This window comes from Mobula hypostoma, chromosome 25 (assembly GCF_963921235.1).
Source record: "Mobula hypostoma chromosome 25, sMobHyp1.1, whole genome shotgun sequence".
Lineage (NCBI taxonomy): Eukaryota > Metazoa > Chordata > Chondrichthyes > Myliobatiformes > Myliobatidae > Mobula > Mobula hypostoma.
Window position 1 is genome coordinate 2,898,582 of NC_086121.1, and position 21,367 is coordinate 2,919,948.

Here is a 21,367-nt window from a genome sequence, read left to right on the forward strand (position 1 = left end):
TAAATAATAAAAAAAGTAGAATGCACACAAAATGTGGGAGAAACTCAGCAGGTCAGGCAGCATCAATGGAAATGAATAAACAGTCAACATTTTGAGCCATGATCCTTCATCAAGACTAGTCCATCTGATGAATGGTCTTGGCTCCAGAACAAAACGTCGACTGTTTATTCATTTCCATAGATGCTGAGCATGTGCTACTTGTAGAATATCTTGTGTTTATATAAAAAGAGGTGCACTTCCTTTCAGAGGTTATACTTATTTCCAAGGCTGGGTCCTATGGAACTTCCTTTAAACCTCTTCCCCTCCACTTCCCAATCTTCCTTTAAAACCTTTTATTGAAACTGTGCCTTTAAAGGATCTACATCACTCTTGTTATTAATTCTGTTGACGTAATGTGTACCCCTTTGGGAAGTGCCTTGAGATATTTTCTACGCTGAGTTACATAACCGCAATCTAAAAATACTAAATCTTAAAGGTCGACAAAAGCCTCCATCCCTCCCAATATTGCAACCAGCTCCTGATATCACTCTATTTCCAGGGACTGCTGACTTTTGTAAACAAGTTCTAATACAATCCTTTCAAATCTGAGCTAGAGATGGTATGGGTTCTGTCGATAATCCAAACTAAAGGAATTAGAATCACAATCAGGGTTAATATCACTGGCATATGTTGTAAAATCTGCTGTTTTCCAACAGCACTACTTAGCAATACATAATAATAAAAACTGTAAATTACACGAAGTACTGTGTACACGTATATTTAAAAATGTTAAATTAATAGTGCAAAAAGATAAATAAAAGTAGTGAGGTAGTGTTCATGAGTTCATTGTCTATTCAGAAATTGGATGGCTGAGGGGAAGAAGCTGTTCTGAGTGTGTGCCTTCTGGCTTCTGTACCTCCCTCCTGATGGTAGCAATGAGAAGAAGGCAGGAACTGAGTGATGGGGGTCCTTAATGATAGACGCTGCCTTTTCGAGGCATTGAAGACGTTCCTGATGCTGGGGAGGCTGGTGTCAATGACGGAGCTGACTGAGTTGACAACTTTCTGCAGCTTATTTCAATCCTGCACAATGGTGACCCCCCTACCCCCATCCCCACCATACCGGACGGTGATGCAGCCAGTTAGAATGCTCCCCAAACCTTTTCCAAGTTATTTCTCCCAAGGTAATGTCTCTGAGAAAAAGGTTAAAGTAAATTTATTATCATTGTCATCATATACAACCCTGAGATTCATTTTCTTGCGGGCATTCTCAATAAACCCATAATGTTAGTTGCTCCGATGATAAAGATGTTGGTCCCTTGGGGAAAGTAATAAATAAATATACTAAATTTATTTTGAATCCCATGGAGCATGTGGAAACCTTCCAATACCCAGGCAGTTCTTCTTTCTTTTTCTTTTTTTTCAGGTAGGGGTATATATCAGGGGGAAGGGTTAAGCGGAGGGGGAGGGTAGATACTATCATTCTATGTAATCACTTCGAAAACTCAATAAAAATTATATTTAAAAAAATAAATCCATAATGGAACAATAACCCTAACAGAATTAATGAAAGATTAAAAACAATATTTCTGGTAAATATAACACAAGGCCTCCTGGACAAAATGAGGTTTCTTACAACATTAGCGTCAGGGTTGGAATGGTACAGTGGCATAATATCATTACAAATTTAAATTCAAAGACCCAAATGAGATCTGCCATTAAAGCTCATGTTATTGATAATAACTATTGGTCACTAGTATCCTTCAAGAGGAAGCACACTGCCCATTCACGGTCAGTCCACAAGTGACTCCAGACCCGACCACGTCGTTAGCGTAACACTATTACTGTACCAGTGACGTTGGTTCAATTTCCACCGCTGTCAGTAAGGAGTTTTCACATTCTCCCCATGGTCCCATGGCTTTCCCCTGGGTGCTCCAGTTTCCTCCCACAGCCCAAAGACGTCTGAGTTGGTGTTAGTAAGTTGTGGGCATGTTGCAGTAGCACTGGAAGCATCAGGCTGCCCCAACACATCCTCGGACTATGTTGGTGAGTGATGCGATTGGCACATTTCACTGTTTGTTTTGATGTGTAATACTTGTGACAAATAAAGCTAATCTCTCTTTAGTTATGTTTGTATTGTAATCATCATCATTATGTGCCCTGTGGTATGATGTGGGCGATCAAGGTCTTCTATCTGTCTTTAATCTGAGAAGTTCTACTCAGCTATTCAAAATGTTCCCTTGTCCGTCCCTGGATGTAACCCACGAATGTCATGAGCTGTCGACTGTGACTTTTTCTTCCGTCAAGCTTTCCCATCACTGCAAGGTGATCGAGCTTCTCTTTCCTCAGTACATGTCCCAGAAATTCCAGCTACCATTTCCTGATGGATGATATCTTTGTATTCCGGCTTTTTGCAACACTTCCTCATTTGTTATTCCATCCCTCCATGATATTTTCATCATTCTTCTCAAAAACCACATTTCTGCAGCTTCAGGTCTTCCCTCATTTTCCTTTGATATCGACCAACATTCGCTTCCATATGTTATTGTGGAATAAATGTAGCATCACAACACTCAGAGTTTCATACCAGTAGAAATTATGTTATTCTTTAGTATCTTGCTCAAGCGTTTGAATGTGCATTTAGCCACCCACAATGTTCCTTTCTGCGAGGCACAGTAACATAGCAGTGAACATAGCACTGTACAGCACCAGCAATTCAGGTTCGATTCCCACCACTGCCTGTTCTAAGTCTATGCATTCTCCCCACGACCATGTACTTTTTTCCGGATGCTCCGGTTTCCTCCCGCATTCCAGAAATGTACGGGTTGATAGGCTAATAGGTCACATGAATTATGGAGCCGACACTCCATCCTGAGCTCTGGGAAGAGGTTACCTGCTGGACAGAGGAAAAGGTTCAAGGATACACTCGAAGAGTTCACGTAGAAATGCAACAACCTCTGGGAATTGTTCGCCGACTAAAGCAATGAGGGAGATTGAAGCACTGAAGCAAGTGCTGAGGGTGACACTGGCTGTCTGACTTTTGATCGGTTGCTCGGTACAGGGAAGGGGAGAACCTACTGCTGTGTCTGGGCCTGAACGGTATTCTCCAGGTTTTTCTGCATTTTGGATTCGGACTTTGGACTATACAATCTATTTTTCAGTCTTATAGCTTTTATATTCTGTGTTTATTTTTCCTGATCCGTTTTTGTTCATTTTTTTGTGCAGGAGGAGAGATTTGGGGGTCGATATGCCTGATCTGTTTTTGGACATTTTTCTTGTTGGGTGCTGGGACTTGGGGGTTGATAATTGTGCTGCCTTACTTTTCTTCTTCTTTCTTGGTTTCATGGCTACCCGGAAAATAGACGAATTTCAGAGTTGTATAATTAAAAAAAAAATGAATCTTCGAACCTTTGAATCCCTGGCCTGTGACTCCTTAATGTGGTGATGAAGGTTTGACAACTCTGATTCGGTGACGCGAGTGTACTTGGTCAGCACAGGCTTGTTGGGCCGGAAGGGCCAGTTACCTTGCTGCCTCTCCAAGTAAAACAAAATAAAACATAAAAGATATTTATCAGGAGCACTGCGTACACAGGGGCCCCCAGCATTGTCAATGATCCCTTCCATCTATCCAACAATCTCTTTGAATCCGTCCCCCCCAACACCATCAGGGCAGGAGGAACTGTAGCCTGAAGATAAGAACTGTTAGGAAGGGAAACAGCTTCTTCACCCAGGCTGAACTCCCTGCCACCACCTAGGCCTCATTATGTGTGCAGTGCCAGTAGCATTAGACAGTTTATTTTTAACGTATTGTATATGCATTTCATTATTTATTAATTTATCTGCGGTAATATTAGATTATGAGGACACTCAGTCCTCGTTTATTGTCATTTAGAAATGCATGCATTAAAAAATGATACAATGTTCCTCCAGAAAGATATCATAGAAACACAGGACAAACCAAGACTAAAGCTGACAAAACCACATAATTATAACATATAGTTACAACAGTGCAAAGCAATACCGTAATTTGATAAAGAGCAGACCACGGGCACGGTAAAAAAGAGTCTCAAGTCCCGATAGCCTCATCATCTCATGCAGATGGTAGAAGGGAGAAACGCTCCCTGCCATGAACTCCAAGTGCCGCAAACTTGCCGATGCATTGGAAGCACCCAACCACAGCGGACTCTGAGTTCGTACGAAAACTTCGAGCCTCCGACCAGCCCCTCCAACACCGAGCACCATCTCTTCCGAGCGCTTCGACCCCGCCCCGGCCACCGAGCAACAAGCAAAGCCGAGGACTCGGGGCCTTCCCCTCCGGAGATTCTGGATCACACAGTAGCAGCAGCAGCGAAACAGGCATTTCAGAAGTTTCACCAGATGTTCCTCTGTGCTTCTCACGCCCATCTCCATCAAATCAGGATTGTGCACGGCACCCTACTTGACAAATAACAGACATCACCAACGGAGTGGCATCTGTGAGCTGCGTCGCGCCGCCATCTTCTCCCCTCCTCTATGTGTTATGTGTGTGAATTATATGTCTGGCGTTGTTCACCTTGGTCCGGAGGAACATTGTTTCATTTAGCTGTATACATGTGTACGGTTGAATGACAATAAAGTGAACTTGAACCTGAATTAGAGATGTCTGAATTATTACCGAAGTTAATCACCTCTTCTAAGTGTTGCGTTTGATTTATAAGACTTCGCACTGCAGTCAGGTACTAGTATAGGCCGGTCACTATGCTGAATAGACAATGAAAATCCAATTCCAATGTGTAGGCCTCATGCCTGCATTAAATTTGCTTCACTAAATGGGTGCGGGGTACTTGCATGGGTAAGAACTGCACTTGTCTCAAAAGGATTTAATTCTGCCAAGGCACAGAGGTCCTTCAACCCTTTTGAAGGTGTATTTATACTTATACTTTATACTTTATACTTTATTGTCGCCAAACAATTGATACTAGAACGTACAATCATCATAGCGATATTTGATTCTGTGCTTCCCGCTCCCTGGATTACAAATTGATAGTAAATAATAAAAATTTAAATTATAAATCATAATTAGAAAATAGAAAAATGGAAAGTAAGGTAGTGCAAAAAACCAAGATGCAGGTCCGAATATTTGGAGGGTACGGCCCAGATCTGGGTCAGGATCCATTCAGCAGTCTTATCACAGTTGGAAAGAAGCTGTTCCCAAATCTGGCCGTACAAGTCTTCAAGCTCCTGAGCCTTCTCCCGGAGGGAAGAGGGAGGAAAAGTGTGTTGGCTGGGTGGGTCGTGTCCTTGATTATCCTGGCAGCACTGCTCCAACAGCGTGCGGTGTAAGGTATTTGTCACAGGACTGCTGTGTCATGGGTCTGTTACGCATCTATGTCAGGCCTGCACAGGTAGACTCCTCCCAGTCTTCACACAGCTAACTGAAGTCACCTGCCACTTGTTTCATCACCTGCAGCCTCTTTAAACCCAGCTCTTATCCACAGTCCTTTGTTCACCCATCAAACCAGCCAGCCTCAACCAATTGCTCTGAACCTGTTGCCTTGTCAAGTTCTGTATCTGTTCTCCCTTGTTTTGCGGTCCACCTTGGCTTGTTACTTTGTAGTTTACTGCTAATTCTACTGCACTGCTCTGTCTTCCCTCCATTTCCTGGAAATGTGTCATCTGAGGACAACAAAAGCCAGCGTTGACAGAGCTGAAACGCTTCCCAGTTTACCTCACCCCATTACTGGAAACTTGTTCTCCCGGCACTGCAAGATGTCTCCATAAGGGAATTCTGCCAAATGGCGCAGCCCAGGCTGCAGGAAGATGTGCTGAGGGACTCACTGAAGCTTGGGGTAGCAAATGCAAGGGATCGGTGGGGAAGGGCCACGGTCTGGGCTCCTTCCCACTATCGCACAGAGAAGATCAGAGTTGGGTGGGGAAGTCCCTCAAACAATGAAAGGGTCATTGCTCCAGGGGAACACACAAGTAGCTACAGCAACATGCTCTTGAAAAATAAGTTAACACTCCTGGATGTATTGTAAAACACAAGAGATTCTGCAAATGCTGGAAATCAGGAGCTCAGCAGGTCAGGAAACACCTATGGAGGGGAATAAACAGTTGGCATTTCAGGCCAAGATCCTTCATCAGGACTGGATAGGCAGGGGCAAGATGCCAGAATATGAAGGTGGGGAGAAGGAAAGGAGTGCAAGCTGGCAGGTGATAGGTGAGACCAGGAGAGGAGAAGGTGGGTGGGTGGGGAGAGGGATGAAGTAAGAAGCTGTGAGGTGATAGGTGGAAGAGGTAAAGGACTGAAGGGGAAGGAATCTGATAGGAGAGGAGAGTGGACCATGGGAGAAAGGGGAGGAGGAGGGGCACCAGAGGGAAGTGATGGGCAGCTGAGGAGAAGAGAAGGGGTAAAAGGTGAACCAGAATGGGGAATGGGAAAGAGAGGAAAAGGGAGGAGGTAGAGATTACCTAAAATTGGAAAAATCGATGTTCATGCCATTAGGGTGGAGGCTACCCAGGCAGAATGTGATCCTGTAGCCTTTGCCATATAAGGGAATGGTTGCTTGGCTGATCGAGTTGGTAGATTAGTGTGGGGAACTAATAATCAAGGAACTCGGAAAGCCAAGGTGCAGTAGGTCAACCTCTTGTCACTCTGATGTAGGTGCTTCAGGCTTACCTTTAGGTAATTGTACTCTGGTCTCCACTATCACTGAGGTGGGGTTAACATGAGGACATGTTTGCTTCTATACTATTTCTAATTGAGGATCCCAGGAATGTAGGAATAGACAAGGATAAGTAACTTCCACTTTTGAAGGATGGTGGTCTGTGATGTTCACACAAACTGACATAATTTATTTAGCAATTCCCAAACTAAAGGTTTTTTAGATTATGAGAACGCTCAGTCCTCTTTTATTGTCATTTAGAACTGCATACGTGCATTAAGAAATGATACAATGTTTCTCCACTTTGATATTAACACCATAAGACATAGGAGCAGAATTAGGCCATTCGGCCCATCAATTCCGCTCCTCCATTCTATCATGGCTGATTAATTTTCCCTCTCAACCCCATTCTCCTGCTTTCTCTCCATAACCTTTGACACCCTGATTAATCAAGAACTGTCAACCTCCACTTTAAATATACCCTATGACTTGGCTTCCACATCAATGAATTCCGCAGATTCACCACATTCTGGCTAAAGAAATTCCTCCTCATCTCTGTTCTAAATGAGTGCCCTGTCATCTACTCACCGTCACCAGATACTTGTTGAGTGTGGATGGACTGAGTTTTGCAGTAATTGTCTGGGAACTAGTAATTGTAAATATTGTTTAGCTTTTTGTTTGTTCTATGTAGTAAATTAATTCTAAATAGCAAAACGTAAGCACAAGAGATTCTGCAGACGGTAGAAATCCAGAGCAACGCACACAAAATGCTGGAGGAACTCAGCAGGTCAAGCAGCATCTATGGAAATGAACAAGCAGTTGACATTCGGACCGAGACCCTTTATCAGAACTGGAAAAGAAGGGAGAAGATGCCGGAACAAAAAGGAAGGCTGAGGGGAAGGAGGATATCTGGAAGATGATAGGTAAGGCCAGGTGGGTGGGAAAGGTAAAGGGCTGGAGAGGAAGGAATCTGATAGGAGAGGAGAGTGGCCCATAGGAGAAAGGGAAGGAGGCGGGGAACCAGGGGGAGATGATAGGCAAGTGAGAAAAGGTTAGAGGCCAGAGTGGGGAATAGAAGAAGAGGGGAGGGGGAGGGATTTTATTTTCCAGAAGGAGAAATCGATATTTATGCCATCAGGTTGGGGGCCTACCCAGAGAGCATTACTAATAAGATGTATAATACAAAGTGTATAGAATATAAGATGTTGCTCGGCCACAGACCACCATGTCAGAATGGGAATGGGAATCAGAATTAAAATGGCCATGGAGAAGTTCCGTTTTGGCATATGGAGGGGAAGTGCTCGATGAAGAGGTCTCCCAATTTACGACAGCACTTTCCAATGTAGAGGAATCTGCATCAGGAGCACCGGATACAATAGAATAGAATAGCAAAACATAAACAGCTCTGGACACACTTGTATGGGATGAGAGCCTCAAGACTGTGTCATGTTGATGATTAAAATTCCCTCATTAGTTCATTATCAACACCAGAGATTCTGCAGGTGCTGGGAATCCAGAGCAACACGCATAGAATACTGGAGGAAAGGAATAAAGAGCTGACGTTTTGGACTGAGTCCCTTCATCACGGTTACTATATAAAAGATATCAGTAGACAGTCTGTCTACAGAGATGGAGGCAGAAAGATAGAGAAAGGAGAGAGAAATGTCAGAAATAGTCCAATTGAATTTAAGGGCAGGGTGGAAGTTGGAGACAAAGTTGATGAAGGATCTCGACCTAAATCATCAACTCTTTATTCCTTTCTGTAGATATTGACCAACCTATTGAGTACCTCATGCATTTTGTGTGTATTACTCTGTCAGTAGTTGGTTAGTTTAGCCAGGTTTACTTCTCCTCAAAAGAACTGGTGGAGGAACTTCTTGCCAATGAGCTGCTTTGTGTGTTAGCTCAAGAGCTTCAGGTTAGACCGACATCCCACTCTGCAAAAACCCATTTCAGGGAGGTAGCACCATCAATTTGCGGGAGACTTCCGGGAGAGGTGGGATGTCTGCAATAGACTAGCTCCTTAGCAGCTGGCCAGCTAGTTTAAGTAACGTTAGCTATGCTAATGAACGAATGACACCTGTTAAACTCACCTCAACATGACTTTTACAGTCGTAATCCACCATGGGCAATAGAAAAGTCACTGTTGCAAACAGTGCAGCCAGCAACACTGTCATTATTTTGACCCCTATTGGCAGGGGTACACTTTAGTGTAGTCTGGGGTGGCGTACGTTTTATATTTTTTTGGAACACTCTGCCATGGCGCGCTCTCGCTCGCGCTCTCTCTCTCTCGCTTGCTTTCTCTCTCGCGCTCTTGCTCTCTCGCTCGCGCTCTCTCTCTCTCGTGGTCACTCGCGCGCTCTCAAGCACTCTTGCTTGCTTTCTCTTTCACTCACGCGCTCTCGCTTGCTTTCTCACTTGCGCGCGTCTCTCTCTCGTGGTCACTTTTGCGCTCTCTCTTGCTTTTCTCTCGCTCGCTGTCAAAAAAGTTGATTTCCGTGATATTGCATATAATTTGCGGGCATCAGGGAGCCACTATTAATATGCGGGAGACTCCCGGAAGTTCCGGGAGAGGTGGGATGTCTGGGTTAGGCCAACTGAGAAGCCTGAGGCCTACGGTGAGGCTCTTGAGGCAACTAGATAAAACCACTCAGAAAATTCTGCACAAGCGCTTCGTTAGGCCAACTGAGAGTCCTATAGTGCGACTCCTAGGCAAACAACTAGTTAAAACCACTTAGAAAGCACTTCTAGTTTAGAATGTAGCTTCATGTTGGCTGTGTTCAGGAGAATTTCAGAAGTCTAAGTGACAAGTCAACATTCAGAACCAACTAGACTGTCAAGTATCATTAAGAGGAAAGCAGCAGAAGTATTTAACCTCAGGAAACTCTGTGAATGTGAACAAGCTCTTTCCAAAAAAAAAACATTTTCTGCCTGTGAGCTTCGACACATCAAACAGTCAATAGCTGATGAGCATAAACCCTACAGGAACACCATCAGAAAATCACACCGCTTTTAATCAGCTGGTTGAAAAATTTTGTTTGCCTGATTCAACTTTATATTTAAAAGTGCGTTCAAAGTATTGTATAGTGGATAATGGAAGAGAGAAAACAAGCAATAACTTCAAAGTATTCATTCATATTCTCTGCCACTCCATCCTGTCTAGAGTTGTATTCTGAAGGACATTTTATCACCCAATTAATATCCTTTTCCAGAGTTTGAAATGTGCTGTTTGAATAACTTTTAATTGTCATGAAATATGTGGAACCAGTGCCTGGGTCTTGAGGTTAATGGAGGTTCAGTCAGCTCAACCTGTCAAGGGCCATTAGCAGTTACACACAGCAGCACCAGGTCAAATGTTTCTGCCTCCCCTTTACGGACTGACTCAGTCCGAGAAAGACAATGAGGCTGGATCTCCAACTCGTCGGCACCAGTTTCACACAAGGGGGCCAAGTTTAACCAGTGTCACTACATTCTGAGATTCTACCTGTCGCCAGATAGCCTGGGCCCTGTACCATGCAATGCCCCGGTCAGTGGATGTCAAGGCACTACTTGTCTTTTGTGGAAGTCAGGCGGTGGTCTGTGTGGAACATACTGTACACACTGCTGGATACAGACGTTCTGGATTATGTGGTGTGGCTACCAGAGCACAGAGTCCAAACCATCTTTCAGGAGGCCTCGTCACCAGATCAGAGCAACCTCGCTTGGTTATATTGGAAAACAACCCACATTTGTTCAACATTCACAATATGGCGAAGGACATTTATTGAACTGTGGAAACTGCAACGATAAAAGGGTTAAAATGTTGTGCTAACTGCACTGAGTGCAGATACTTTGTGCAGGTTTTCTCTGTGTGAAAGTTCACTATGACGACAGTCAAGATGATAAGCTGACAGAGAGTGTGTGCAGACAGGGTGCAGTCACCAAGGTGAACATGGCCCTTGAAAGCCTAACTCTCGTACAGACTTTCTGTTCAAGCCTGGAGCCAAGGTCACCGAGCAGAACAAGACAAGATAAAGATGCAAACTAAGGATTATATGCCAATAATTACTATTGGACAGTTATTTTACTAAATCTCAAGAATTGTGGATTGTTAATATGTGGATTTAATTGGTTACTAATATGTATGATAAATAAAATGCAAACAATAGGATTCAGATCTGCACTGTTTCTATTGGATCAATTTCAAGTAGTCAATTTCTGTATAAAAATGGCATTTCTTTGTTCATACAGAGATGGGATGTTATTTGAAATTAATTGTATAAGACATTAGCGAGGCCTAATGTGGAATACTGTGTGCAGTTTTGGTCACCTGCCTATAGGAAAGATCTCAATAAGGTTGAAAGAGTACAGAGAAAATTTACAAAGATATTGCTGGGACTGGGGTTCTGAGTTATAGGAAAAGGTTGAATTGGTTAAGACTTTGTTTCTTTGAACATAGAAGACTGAGGGGAGATTTGATAGAGGTGTATCATTATGAGGTGTATAGATAGGGTAAGTGCAAGTAGACTTTTTAAAATAAGGTGGGTGTGACTACAACTAGAGGTCATGGGTTAAGGATGAAAGGTGAGATGCTTAAGTGGAACATGAGGGGAAACCTTCACTCAAAAGGTGGTGAGAGTGTGGAACGAGCTACCAGCCCAAGTGGCGGATATGGGTTTAATTTCAAAGTTGAAGAGAAATGGGGTAGATACATGGATGGGAGGGGTATGGTCCATCAAGCAGGTCGCTGGGACTAGGCAGACTAGATAAGCCAGAGAGCCTCTTTTTGCTCTATAGTGTTATAGGACTCTATGATTCTAAACTTCAGAACAGTTCAGTGACAAGGGCCAGGCTTTCCCCTTGTGCACAAGTAAATAAAGTAGGAGGGAGGTATGTGTGCGAGCTGTCAGAGTTCAGTTGTTTGGTGACGACATTAACTTTCATACCTTTTGCTTCAATGACCTTCACTTCTGTTAACTGCTATTCCCCAACTCCAGTCCTTACGGTTAAAACAGTAATGTGCACATTTGATCAGTAAACTGTGGTTTATTTATTTAGAGATACAGTGAGCCGCACCAGCGGCAACCCCTGATTTAACTCTAGTCTAATCTCGGGTCAATTTACAATGACCAATTAACTTACTAACCGGTAGGTCTTTGGACTGTGGGAGGAAACTGGAGCACCCGGAGGAAACTCACGTGGTCATGGGGAGAACGTAGGAACTCCTTACAGGCGGTGTCAGAATTGAACTCCAAACTCCAACGTCCCGAGCTGTAACGGTGTCGCACTAACCACTACGTTGCTGCAGAGCCTACACCTATGGTGGAGTAAACAGAGGGCTTCCAGTAAGCAGATATTTCTGCACTGTCCTCTCAACAGCAGTTTTCCGGGGGTAATTTATATCAATCATTGGTCCCAGAAGAGACGTACAAGAGCATTTTACAAGTATTGATAATCACTTTGATGTTTGCTGAGGTAGTGCTGAGAGCAAAGGAGAAAGCAGAATGAACACATGAATATCTACAGAAAGTAATGGTCATGGTCCAGTCCATCACAGGCAAACTCTCTCCACCACTGAGCACATCTGCATAGAGCACTGCCACAATAAAGGATGCCCGCCACCCAGAACATACTTCCTACATGCTGCCATCAGGAAGGAAGTACAGGAGTTCAGGACTCACACCAGCAGGTTCAGGAACAGTTATTACCCTACAAACATGAGGTTCCTCAACCAGTGTGGATAACTCCACTCACCCCAACACTGAACTAATTTCACAACCTACAGACTCACTTACAATGACTCCATAACTCATGTACTCAGGATTTATTTGTACAATTTGTCTTCTGTTGGATGCATGTCAGTCTGTTTTTATTTATGGTTTTTCATAAAATCTATTCTATTTCTTAATTTCCCTGTAAAGACCCGCAAGAAAGTGAATCTCAGGGTAGTAGATGGTGACATATATGCACTTTGACTTTGACCCTCTCAAACCTTGTGAACTTGCGACTGCCTGTGCTTCTTGGATTCTTCGTTCAGTCTACGCTTTTGATCCAGCCAGTGCAAAGCGGAGGTGTAAAGCGAATTACTGGAATCGATTAGGAATCAAAGTTAGACAAAATTAAAATTGAAACTGAATGAGGAAGCTCAGAGAGCAAGAGTGGAAGGAGAAGATTGCTAAAGCTAGGAATGAGTGGTTTAAATTGTTGCACTTTCTGTTTCTAATAGCCGAAAAAAGTTGCCATTATAAACGATTATAATAAGAACTTGTTTATAGAGCACTTTCCATACAGGCGATATAGTTCGAAGTGCTTTACAATAGGATAAAGTGCAAACGTGAAAATAGATGGCAAAAATATGTTAATTAAAGGCCAGGTTAAATAAACAGGCTTTGAGCTGGTGTTTAAAAATGTGAACTGAGTCTGCATCCGTTAAAGTTACAGAATTCCACACTTTAGGAGTATGTTTCAAAATAGCTGACCTGCCAGTTATCTTTTGAGGGAGATTGTTTAAATTTAAGAGACCGACAGAAGAAGACCTGAGAGCTTGAAAAGGATTATAAAACAGAAGTGATTCTGTGACATACTCCAGTCCCAGATCATTAAGAGCTTTAAAAATAAGTATGAAAACTTTAAAATCAAATGTAAAAGACACAGGAGGCCAATGCAGAGTAGCCTGTCCAGGAGTGATGTGTTCCCTCATCCTGATTTTGGTTAGAAGTCTAACTGCGCTGTTCTGAATGAGTAGAAGTTAATTGGGAGAGCCTGGGAAAGAGGAAACTTAGCTGGCGTGACATCTGGGAGATGGAGGGATCTCGGCTAAGTTTTGTCATCAGAGCTACTTATGACCTCCTACCCACACCCCAGAACCTGAACCAGTGGTGGGGAGAAGACCCCACTTGCTTTCTTTGTCAAACACCTGGATCACTAAGGCACATTTTGACAGGATGCACCAGAAGTCTCACCCAGGGGTGGTACACTTGGCGGCATAACCAAGTTCTCAGACAGCTGGCATCAATCTTGGAATAGAGGCGAATCACCACAAATGCTCTCCCACAAACATCGGCAGGAAATGTCGACATCACACGATTTGTACCAGCAGGCCAACCTCCAGAGCACCATATGACATTAAAAGATGTAAGCATTCTGCAGGTTGCTCAGGATTGGAAAATGGACGTGGACTTGGTAAAGAAGCTTGTGTTTCCCCCAGACATTGCGGCTACAACACTCCGGCCAGACATGGTCCTGTGGTCTACAACAGCCAAGCTGGCATATGTTGTGGAATTGACAGTACCATGGGAAGATGGCGTCGAAGAAGCTTATGAGAGGAAAAAGACCAAGTACTCTGAACTGGCAACTGAAGCTGCCCAGAATGGCTGGAAGACCAAGATTTTCCCTGTAGACGTGGGATGCAGGGGATTCATTGCTACATCTACGACCAGTCTATTGAAGAAGATGGGGGTGAGGGGTCACTCCCTCCAACAAGCAATCAGGTCCTTGTCAAATGCAGCAGAAGAAAGCAGCAATTGGATTTGGATTAAAAGGAAAGACAACAACTGGGCTGCAAGATGAAGACAGGAGGGTATGGAACTGAGGGGGTGTATCTGGGACGCCAGGTAGCACTGTTGAGCCCTCTGGAGACATCGTGGGCTTATCAATGAAACATCAAAGAAGAAGGGTGCCCACCTGATGACCCTGATGGCGTACCTACCCTCCCTCCTTGTCACCACCCCAAGCCCACTGCCAACATCGAGAGTGCCAACTTACCATAGTCCTAGTAGCTCTACTCCACTATTGTCAATAGTTTGCTTTGGAATGCCAGTAAAGGGTAAGAAGGCCAACAGAAAAACAAGAGGTTCTGCAGATGCTGGAAATCTTTAGCAGCATGCACAACATGCTGGAGGAACTTCATCAGGAAGGGTCGCAGCCGGAAACATCGACTGTTTGTTCCTGTGCATAGACGTGCTCAGTTCCTCCAGCACTTACTGCGCATTGCTCAAAATACTAGTATTGCTTGCGTCAAGTTTTAGTCAAAATCACTCCTGTGTCACAGAAAAGTGTGACTGAATTAAAATGCTCTGAGGTAGGAGGCTGGTGAGATTGGGAAAGAGGAAATACCTTGCGGTTATTCATAGTCTGGGGACTGAAGCTCATCTTTAGATGAGGTTGGATTTACAAGAAATTGTTGATGCGTTTTTTTTAGTTCTGTATTTCATTATGAACTTGGGTCACAAATAACCTTCCTCAAATTTACATATGGTTTGAGCCCAAACATGAAAGTAACCAAAGCAGACTGCAAATGAGTGCAAAGAGTGACATCAAGGTACACATTTGGAAAACTGTAGGAAGATGTACTGTATATATAATATGGTAAATACAAGGCAGCATAATCTTAAGGTGATTGCAGAAATGGATAGGGACATGTACTCACTGGATTGTAGAAGAATGAGGGAGGATCTTGTTGAAAGCTGTCAGATATTGGAAGGCCTAGATAGAGTGGATGTGGAAAGGATGTCCTATATTGCAGGAGTCTAGGACCAGAGGGCACAACCTCAGAATAGAAGGATGTCTTTTTAAGTTCAAAGTTCCAAGCAAATTTATTATCAAAGTACATATATGCCACCATGTACATCCCTGAGATTCATTTTCTTGGGGGTATACTCAGTAAGTCCATAATAGAATAATAACATAATACAATCAATAAAAGACCACACCAACTTAAGTGTTCAACCAAATGCAAAAGGCACCAAACAGCAAATACAAATTGAAAGAAATAATAATAACAAATAAATAAGCAATATATATTGAGAACATGAGGTGAAGAGTCCCTTGAAAGTGAGGTCATGGATTGTGGGAACATTTCAGTGATGGGGCAGGTGAAGTTATCCCCTTTGGCTCGAAAGCCTGCTGGTTGATGGGTCATGACTGTTCCTGAACCTGATGGTGGGGTCCTGAAGCTCCTGTACCTTCCTTTTGATGGCAGCAGCAAGAGGAGATCATGGTGGTGGGGGACCCTGATGATGGATGCTGATTTCCTGTGACAATGTTTCATGTCAAAGTGCTCTGTGGTGGGGAGGGTTTTACCTGTGATGGACTGGGCTGAATCCAGAACAGAGACGAGGAGGAATTTCTTTAGCCAGAGGTGGTGAATCTGTGGAATTCATTGCCACGGATGGCTGTGGAGGCCACGTCATTGGATATATTTAAAGCTGAGGATGATAGGTTCTTGATTATGAACGGCATCAAATGTTACGAGGAAAAGGTGGGAGGATGAGTTTGAGAGGATTAATAAATCAGCCATGATGGAATGGTGGAGCAGACTCGATGGGAAGAAATTATAATGTTTTATGGTCTAATGTCAAAGATAAGGATTTTACACACACAGTGGGGGTGTGTGGAATGCCCTGCCATCGATGGTAGTGGAGACAAAGTCATTAGGAGCATTTTAGAAACTCTTAGGTAGACTCATAGATGACAGAAAAATGTGTAGGAGGGAAGGGTTAGATTGATCTTAGAGTAGTTTGAAACTACAGTCCAAGGGGTCTGTACTCTGCTGTATGTTCTATGTTCTGTGTTCAATGAAAAAGGAACGGGATTGCTTACAAAGAGACAACATGCAGCACACTTTAATTGTACTCACAGCCGTGACTCCAGCCATTGGTCTTGGCCTCTGGAAGTCAAACACCTTCACTCTGTCAGTCACAACAGGCCGGATTTCCCAGTGAGCACCTATTTCAATTCCCATTCCAATTCCCATTCCCATTCCCTTTCCCATTCCCATTCCCATTTCCCATTCCCATTCTTCATCCCCATCCCCATTCCCATTCCCATTTCCCATTCCTCATTCCCATTCCCCATTGCCATTCCCATTCTGACATGTCAATCCATGGCCTTCCTCACTGTCACCCTCAGGCTGGAGGAACCTCATGTCATATTCCCTCCAGGTAGCCTCTAAACTGACAGCAGGAGCATCAATTTCCCTCCTCCTTCTCTCTTTTTCCATTCACCATTCTGGTTCCTCATTCTCCTTTCTCCTCACCTACCATTCACTTCCTTCCCTTTCTCCCATGGTCCACTCTCCTGTCCTATCAGATTCCTTCTTCTTCAGTCCTTTATCTCTTCAATCTATGTCCTTGCCAGCTTCTTACTGCATCACCCTCCCCCACCCACACACCTTCCCTCTCACCTTGTCTCACCTATCACCTGCCAGCTTGTCCTCCTTCCCCTCCCCCACCTTTTATTCTTGCTTCTTCACCCTTCCTTTCCAGTCCCGATGAAGGTTCTTGGCCCAAAGTGTTGACTGTTTATTCCCCTCCATAGATACTGCCTGACCTTCTGAGTTCCTCTATGATTTTGTGTGCTTTGAAATGGAGTTTAGTTCAGATAAGTGTGAGGTGTTACATTTTGAGAAGATGAATGAGGGTGGGACTTTCACAGTGCACAAGGCAGTGTTCTAGAACAGAGGGTCCTTGGAGTACAGGAGCATTGTTCCTTGAAAGTGGTGCCACAGGTAGACAGGGTGGTGAAGAAAGCTTTTCACCTGCTAGCCTTCATCATTCAGGGCTCTGAGTACAGCAGTTGGGAAGTTATGTTGCAGTTGAACAAGACTTTGATGAGGCCACATTAGGAATACAGTGTTCAGTTTTGGTCTCTCTACTATTGGAGAGATGCCACTAAGCTTGAAAGAGAGCAGAAATTTTTTACGAGGATGTTGCCAAGACCGAAGGACTAAGTTATAGAGGGAGGTTGAGCAAATTGTGACTATACTCCTTGGATCATCAGAGAATGAGGTGTGACTTTACAGAATTGTAGGAAACCGTGAGGGGTTAGAGATAACCATATAACAATTACAGCACAGAAACAGGCCATCTCAGCCCTTCTAGTCCGGTGAGGAGGAAGCGTACAGGAGTGAGACAGATCAGCTGGTTGAGTGGTATCACAACAAAAACCTTGCACTCAACATCAGTAAGACCGAGGAATGATTGTGGACTTCAGGAAGGGGCAGTTAAAGGAACACACGGCAGTCCTCATCAAGTGGAAAGATCCTGGATGTCAACGGTTTCTGAAGATTTATCCTAGGCCCAACATATTGATGCAATTACAAAGACAGTGATTATATTTCATTAGGAGTACATCACCAAAGGCTTGGAAATTTCCACAGATGTCCCATGGAGAGCATTCTTACTGATTGCATCACAGTCTGGTATGGAAGAGCCACTGCACAGGATTAGAAAGAGTTACAGAAAGTCATAGACTTAGCCGGCTCCATCATGGACACTAGCCTCCCCAGAATGAAGGTAGCGTCCATCATTAAGGACTCTCATCACCCAGGACGTGATCTCTTCTCATTGCCACTATCAAGAAGGACGTACAGGACACTCAACACCTTTTTCCCCTCTGTCATCAGATTTCTGAACGGGCATTGAAGTCATGAACACTACCTCACTATTTGTTTTCTATTTTTTGGTTTCTTTTCCACTACTTAATTAATTTACTTTTTAAAATATATTTCTTCTTGTAATTTTGTTATTATGTGTTGCATTGTACTGCTGCCACAAAGCAACACATTTCATGACATACGTCAGTGATATTAAACCTGATTCTCAACACTTAGTCTTTTCCCCAGGGTGGACAAATCACCACATAGTTTTAAGGTGAGGAGGGGAACCTGAGGGGAAATATTTTCCACTCAGAGGGTGACCAGTAAATGGAAAGACCTGCCAGAGGAAATGATTCTGGTCCAGGTGTGACAGATAGGACTTGCTGAAATGAGCATCTTAGTCAGCATGAACTGGATGGGCTGAGTGGCCTGTTTCTGCACTGTGAAACTCAATCCTCTATAACCAACTTAAAGTGCAGACATGAGGAGCTTTCTGCTCTAGTGCCCACCTTTCATAACTCTGTAACCCCACTGTACAAGTAACGACAAGGGGAGGTACCGCGGTCAGAGACATGTTTCTGCACTCAGCGGCCACTTTATTGGGTACTTCCTGCACCTAATAAAATGCTCACTGAGAGTACATTCATGGTCTTCTGTTGCTGTGGCCCATCTGCTTCAAGGTTCAACTTGTTGTGTGTTCAGAGATGCTCTTCTGCACACCACTGTTGTAACGTGTGGTTGAGTTACTGTCATCTTCCTGTCAGCTTGAACCAGTCTGGACATTCTCCTCTGACCTCTCTCATTAACAAGGTGTTTCCCCGCGCAGAACTGCCGCTTGCTGGATGTATCTAGTTTCTCGTGCCATTCTCTGTAAACTCTAGAGACTGTTGTGTGTGAAAATCCCAGTAGGTCAGCAGTTTCTGAGATACTCAAAGCACCCTGTCTGACACCATGTTCATTCCAAGTCACTTAGATCATATTTCTTCCCCTTTGTGACGATTGGTCTGAACACCAGCTGAACCTCCTGACCATATCTGCATATTTTTATGAATTGAGTTGCTGCCGCATGATTGGCTGATTAGAAATTTGCATTAACGAGCAGGTGTGCAGGTGTACCTAATAAAGTGGCCACTGAGTGCATTTTAAAGCACATGATTTTCGCTGCACTTATGGCCCTCCTGGGAGCATGGGAGAGCCCAGACCGTGACGTCAGATGTCTTTGTCTGCAAAGCTGTTTGATCTGTAAATGAAGTATCTGGGGAGCCTGCCACTCGACAAAAGAGCTCGTTCTGCACATGTGCACCGTGGCAAATGCAAGTAAAATGGCTTGCGAGCGCAGAGCATCAGCACACCGACTTTGATGGGGAAACCGAACATTTACTGCACACTAGGGAGAGCTGCATTTAGCAACCTCACCGAAAACGACAGACCTCTGCCTTTGTGGGACGCAGTCTGGTGCCTGGTACAGTTAATTTGTAAAAAGCGCTTTCGGCTTTACAGTCTTACAAGGACCAGACAAAGAATGGTATTCAGAATTTACTGTACACTGCTTCTTCAAACAAAGCAGACTGTGTCTGGTCTGGCACTTTAAAAATATGAGGTTAGAGCGATATGTGATTTTTGAACGTTGAAGAGCACGTGTTAACATTGCTGTCGGATTTGAAACAAGGCTGCTTCTATCTGTAACTATCTACGAATTAATTGGCTGATTATCATGCACACTTTCTCTACTGATAATGAATAGACATACTGTCCCTGGTCCTAAATAAATAATAAAATTGCTTTGATTTTAACAAATTGATGTGGGCGAGAAACTGCATTTGGAGGGATTCTATGCTGTGAGGCCAGATGATACAATTTACATTCAGAGTTGTGAATCGAAGAGGCTGATTGCTGGTGATTTACACTGAGAAGTTCTGGTTGACAGGAGTGTAGCTGTTGCTATGAGATACAGGAAATGCAGCTTTGAACTTCTCCTTTCTGACTGAATGGCAGCAGTTGATTCTTGAGGAAGCGGGCTGTGTGGAATATACTCGCTCACTGGCATCCTCAAGGGACGATCTACCTTCCCCCTCGGTGTTCCATTGCTAAGAGTCTGTTCCAGGGATAAAAGATGGAGAGACGGAAAAGGAGCTTTACATTTGGAGCATATGGAGGGTGAGTGGTGAAAATGAAACAGTGATATTCACACAGTGGGATGTAAAACCGTTGACAGATTCTTACACTGGATCTTGTTAAATACTCAGCCAAATTATCATAGTTGGTCATTTTTGAGCCCATGTCCTTATAATTCAGTGGATTCTGGTTAATTATGACACATCAGAACCAGTATACTTTGGCCCAACTAAGTGGCTGCCCCAATTAGCTGAAATTCCATGGAAATAGTTAAAAAGGTATAAAAAGAAGACAAACTGAGTAACAAATTATGTACTTAAATGTAATACATAGAATACTACCAACACTACTGCAGTACTATAAAACTGAGTAGTAGTTCCTCATAATTATCGACGGAGGAATTCATCCAGTGTGTGCTGCTGTGTTCTTTTGATTGACTGTAATCATTGCAGACACCTAGAGCAGATAATGGACTGCCGTCATGCAACATTTTCGATGATTGCATCCTCCAAACCTTCATTTTGATTGTAACGTTCAAGATGATTGTTGATGCCTTCAAGCTCTTTGCAGCTTCTAACTTGTTAAAGTTGTGAAATCATTTTATTTTCAATTCACGGCCGTTTCTGGCATCTCCAAGCCTGAACGCCTGAAACCACAGTGAGCAGAACAATTCCAAATTGTCTTGCTGCTTATTTCTCACTGACTATTGGCAACAAAATCACTGCTTTTGAACACAATCACAGGCAACTGCTGCTATTTTCAAACTCTTCACTCTAAGCACAGTACAGTGTCTAATGGCCTCACAAGTGCACATGACTTAAGGCTGGTTTATACTTCTGCGGTAACTGGATGCCGTAACCTCCGCAAGTGGCCAACGCGCGTTGTGAGCATTTATACTTGTGCATTGGTGTGTCTGCATCGCTCGGCAATTCGCGCAAGTCACGCATGCGCACTCACCTGCCCACGCAAGGCTTCATGGTCATGGTAATCTCGGGGTAAACAAAACATGAGCATCTTTTTTCGTAAAAGCGAAATGTGTCCATAATTTCGGAGGACTGTAAAGCTTTATGGAAAGCATTGCAGCCAGATTTCCTTCCCTGCCCAATGGGAAGCTATTGCAGCGTAGGATGACATGCGATGCTACCAAGCGGACCAATCACAGTTGCTGCGTTCTGCGTTGCCGCGACGCGCGGTTACATTTTGGGAGAGGTGCACGTCGCAGCAACGCAAGCTGTCGCGTAGGGTTCCGCATCGGCTTTGCGTAGGGTTTGTGG

General features: G+C 43.7%; 1 protein-coding gene across 14 annotated transcripts in view; it reads left to right on the plus strand.

The window, feature by feature from the left end:
- Positions 1–21,367, plus strand: part of rap1gapa (RAP1 GTPase activating protein a) — a 473,779-nt gene that overhangs the window by 111,995 nt on the left and 340,417 nt on the right. The window contains exon 1 of one of the 14 annotated variants that reach the window (XM_063033324.1): positions 19,181–20,135. The exons of the other annotated variants lie outside the window; for them this stretch is intronic. Within the exon in view, the coding sequence (XP_062889394.1) occupies positions 20,092–20,135 (44 nt within the window). The 5' untranslated portion in view covers positions 19,181–20,091. Of the gene's footprint in view, positions 1–19,180; positions 20,136–21,367 lie in introns of those variants that run through there. 14 annotated transcript variants of the gene reach the window in all.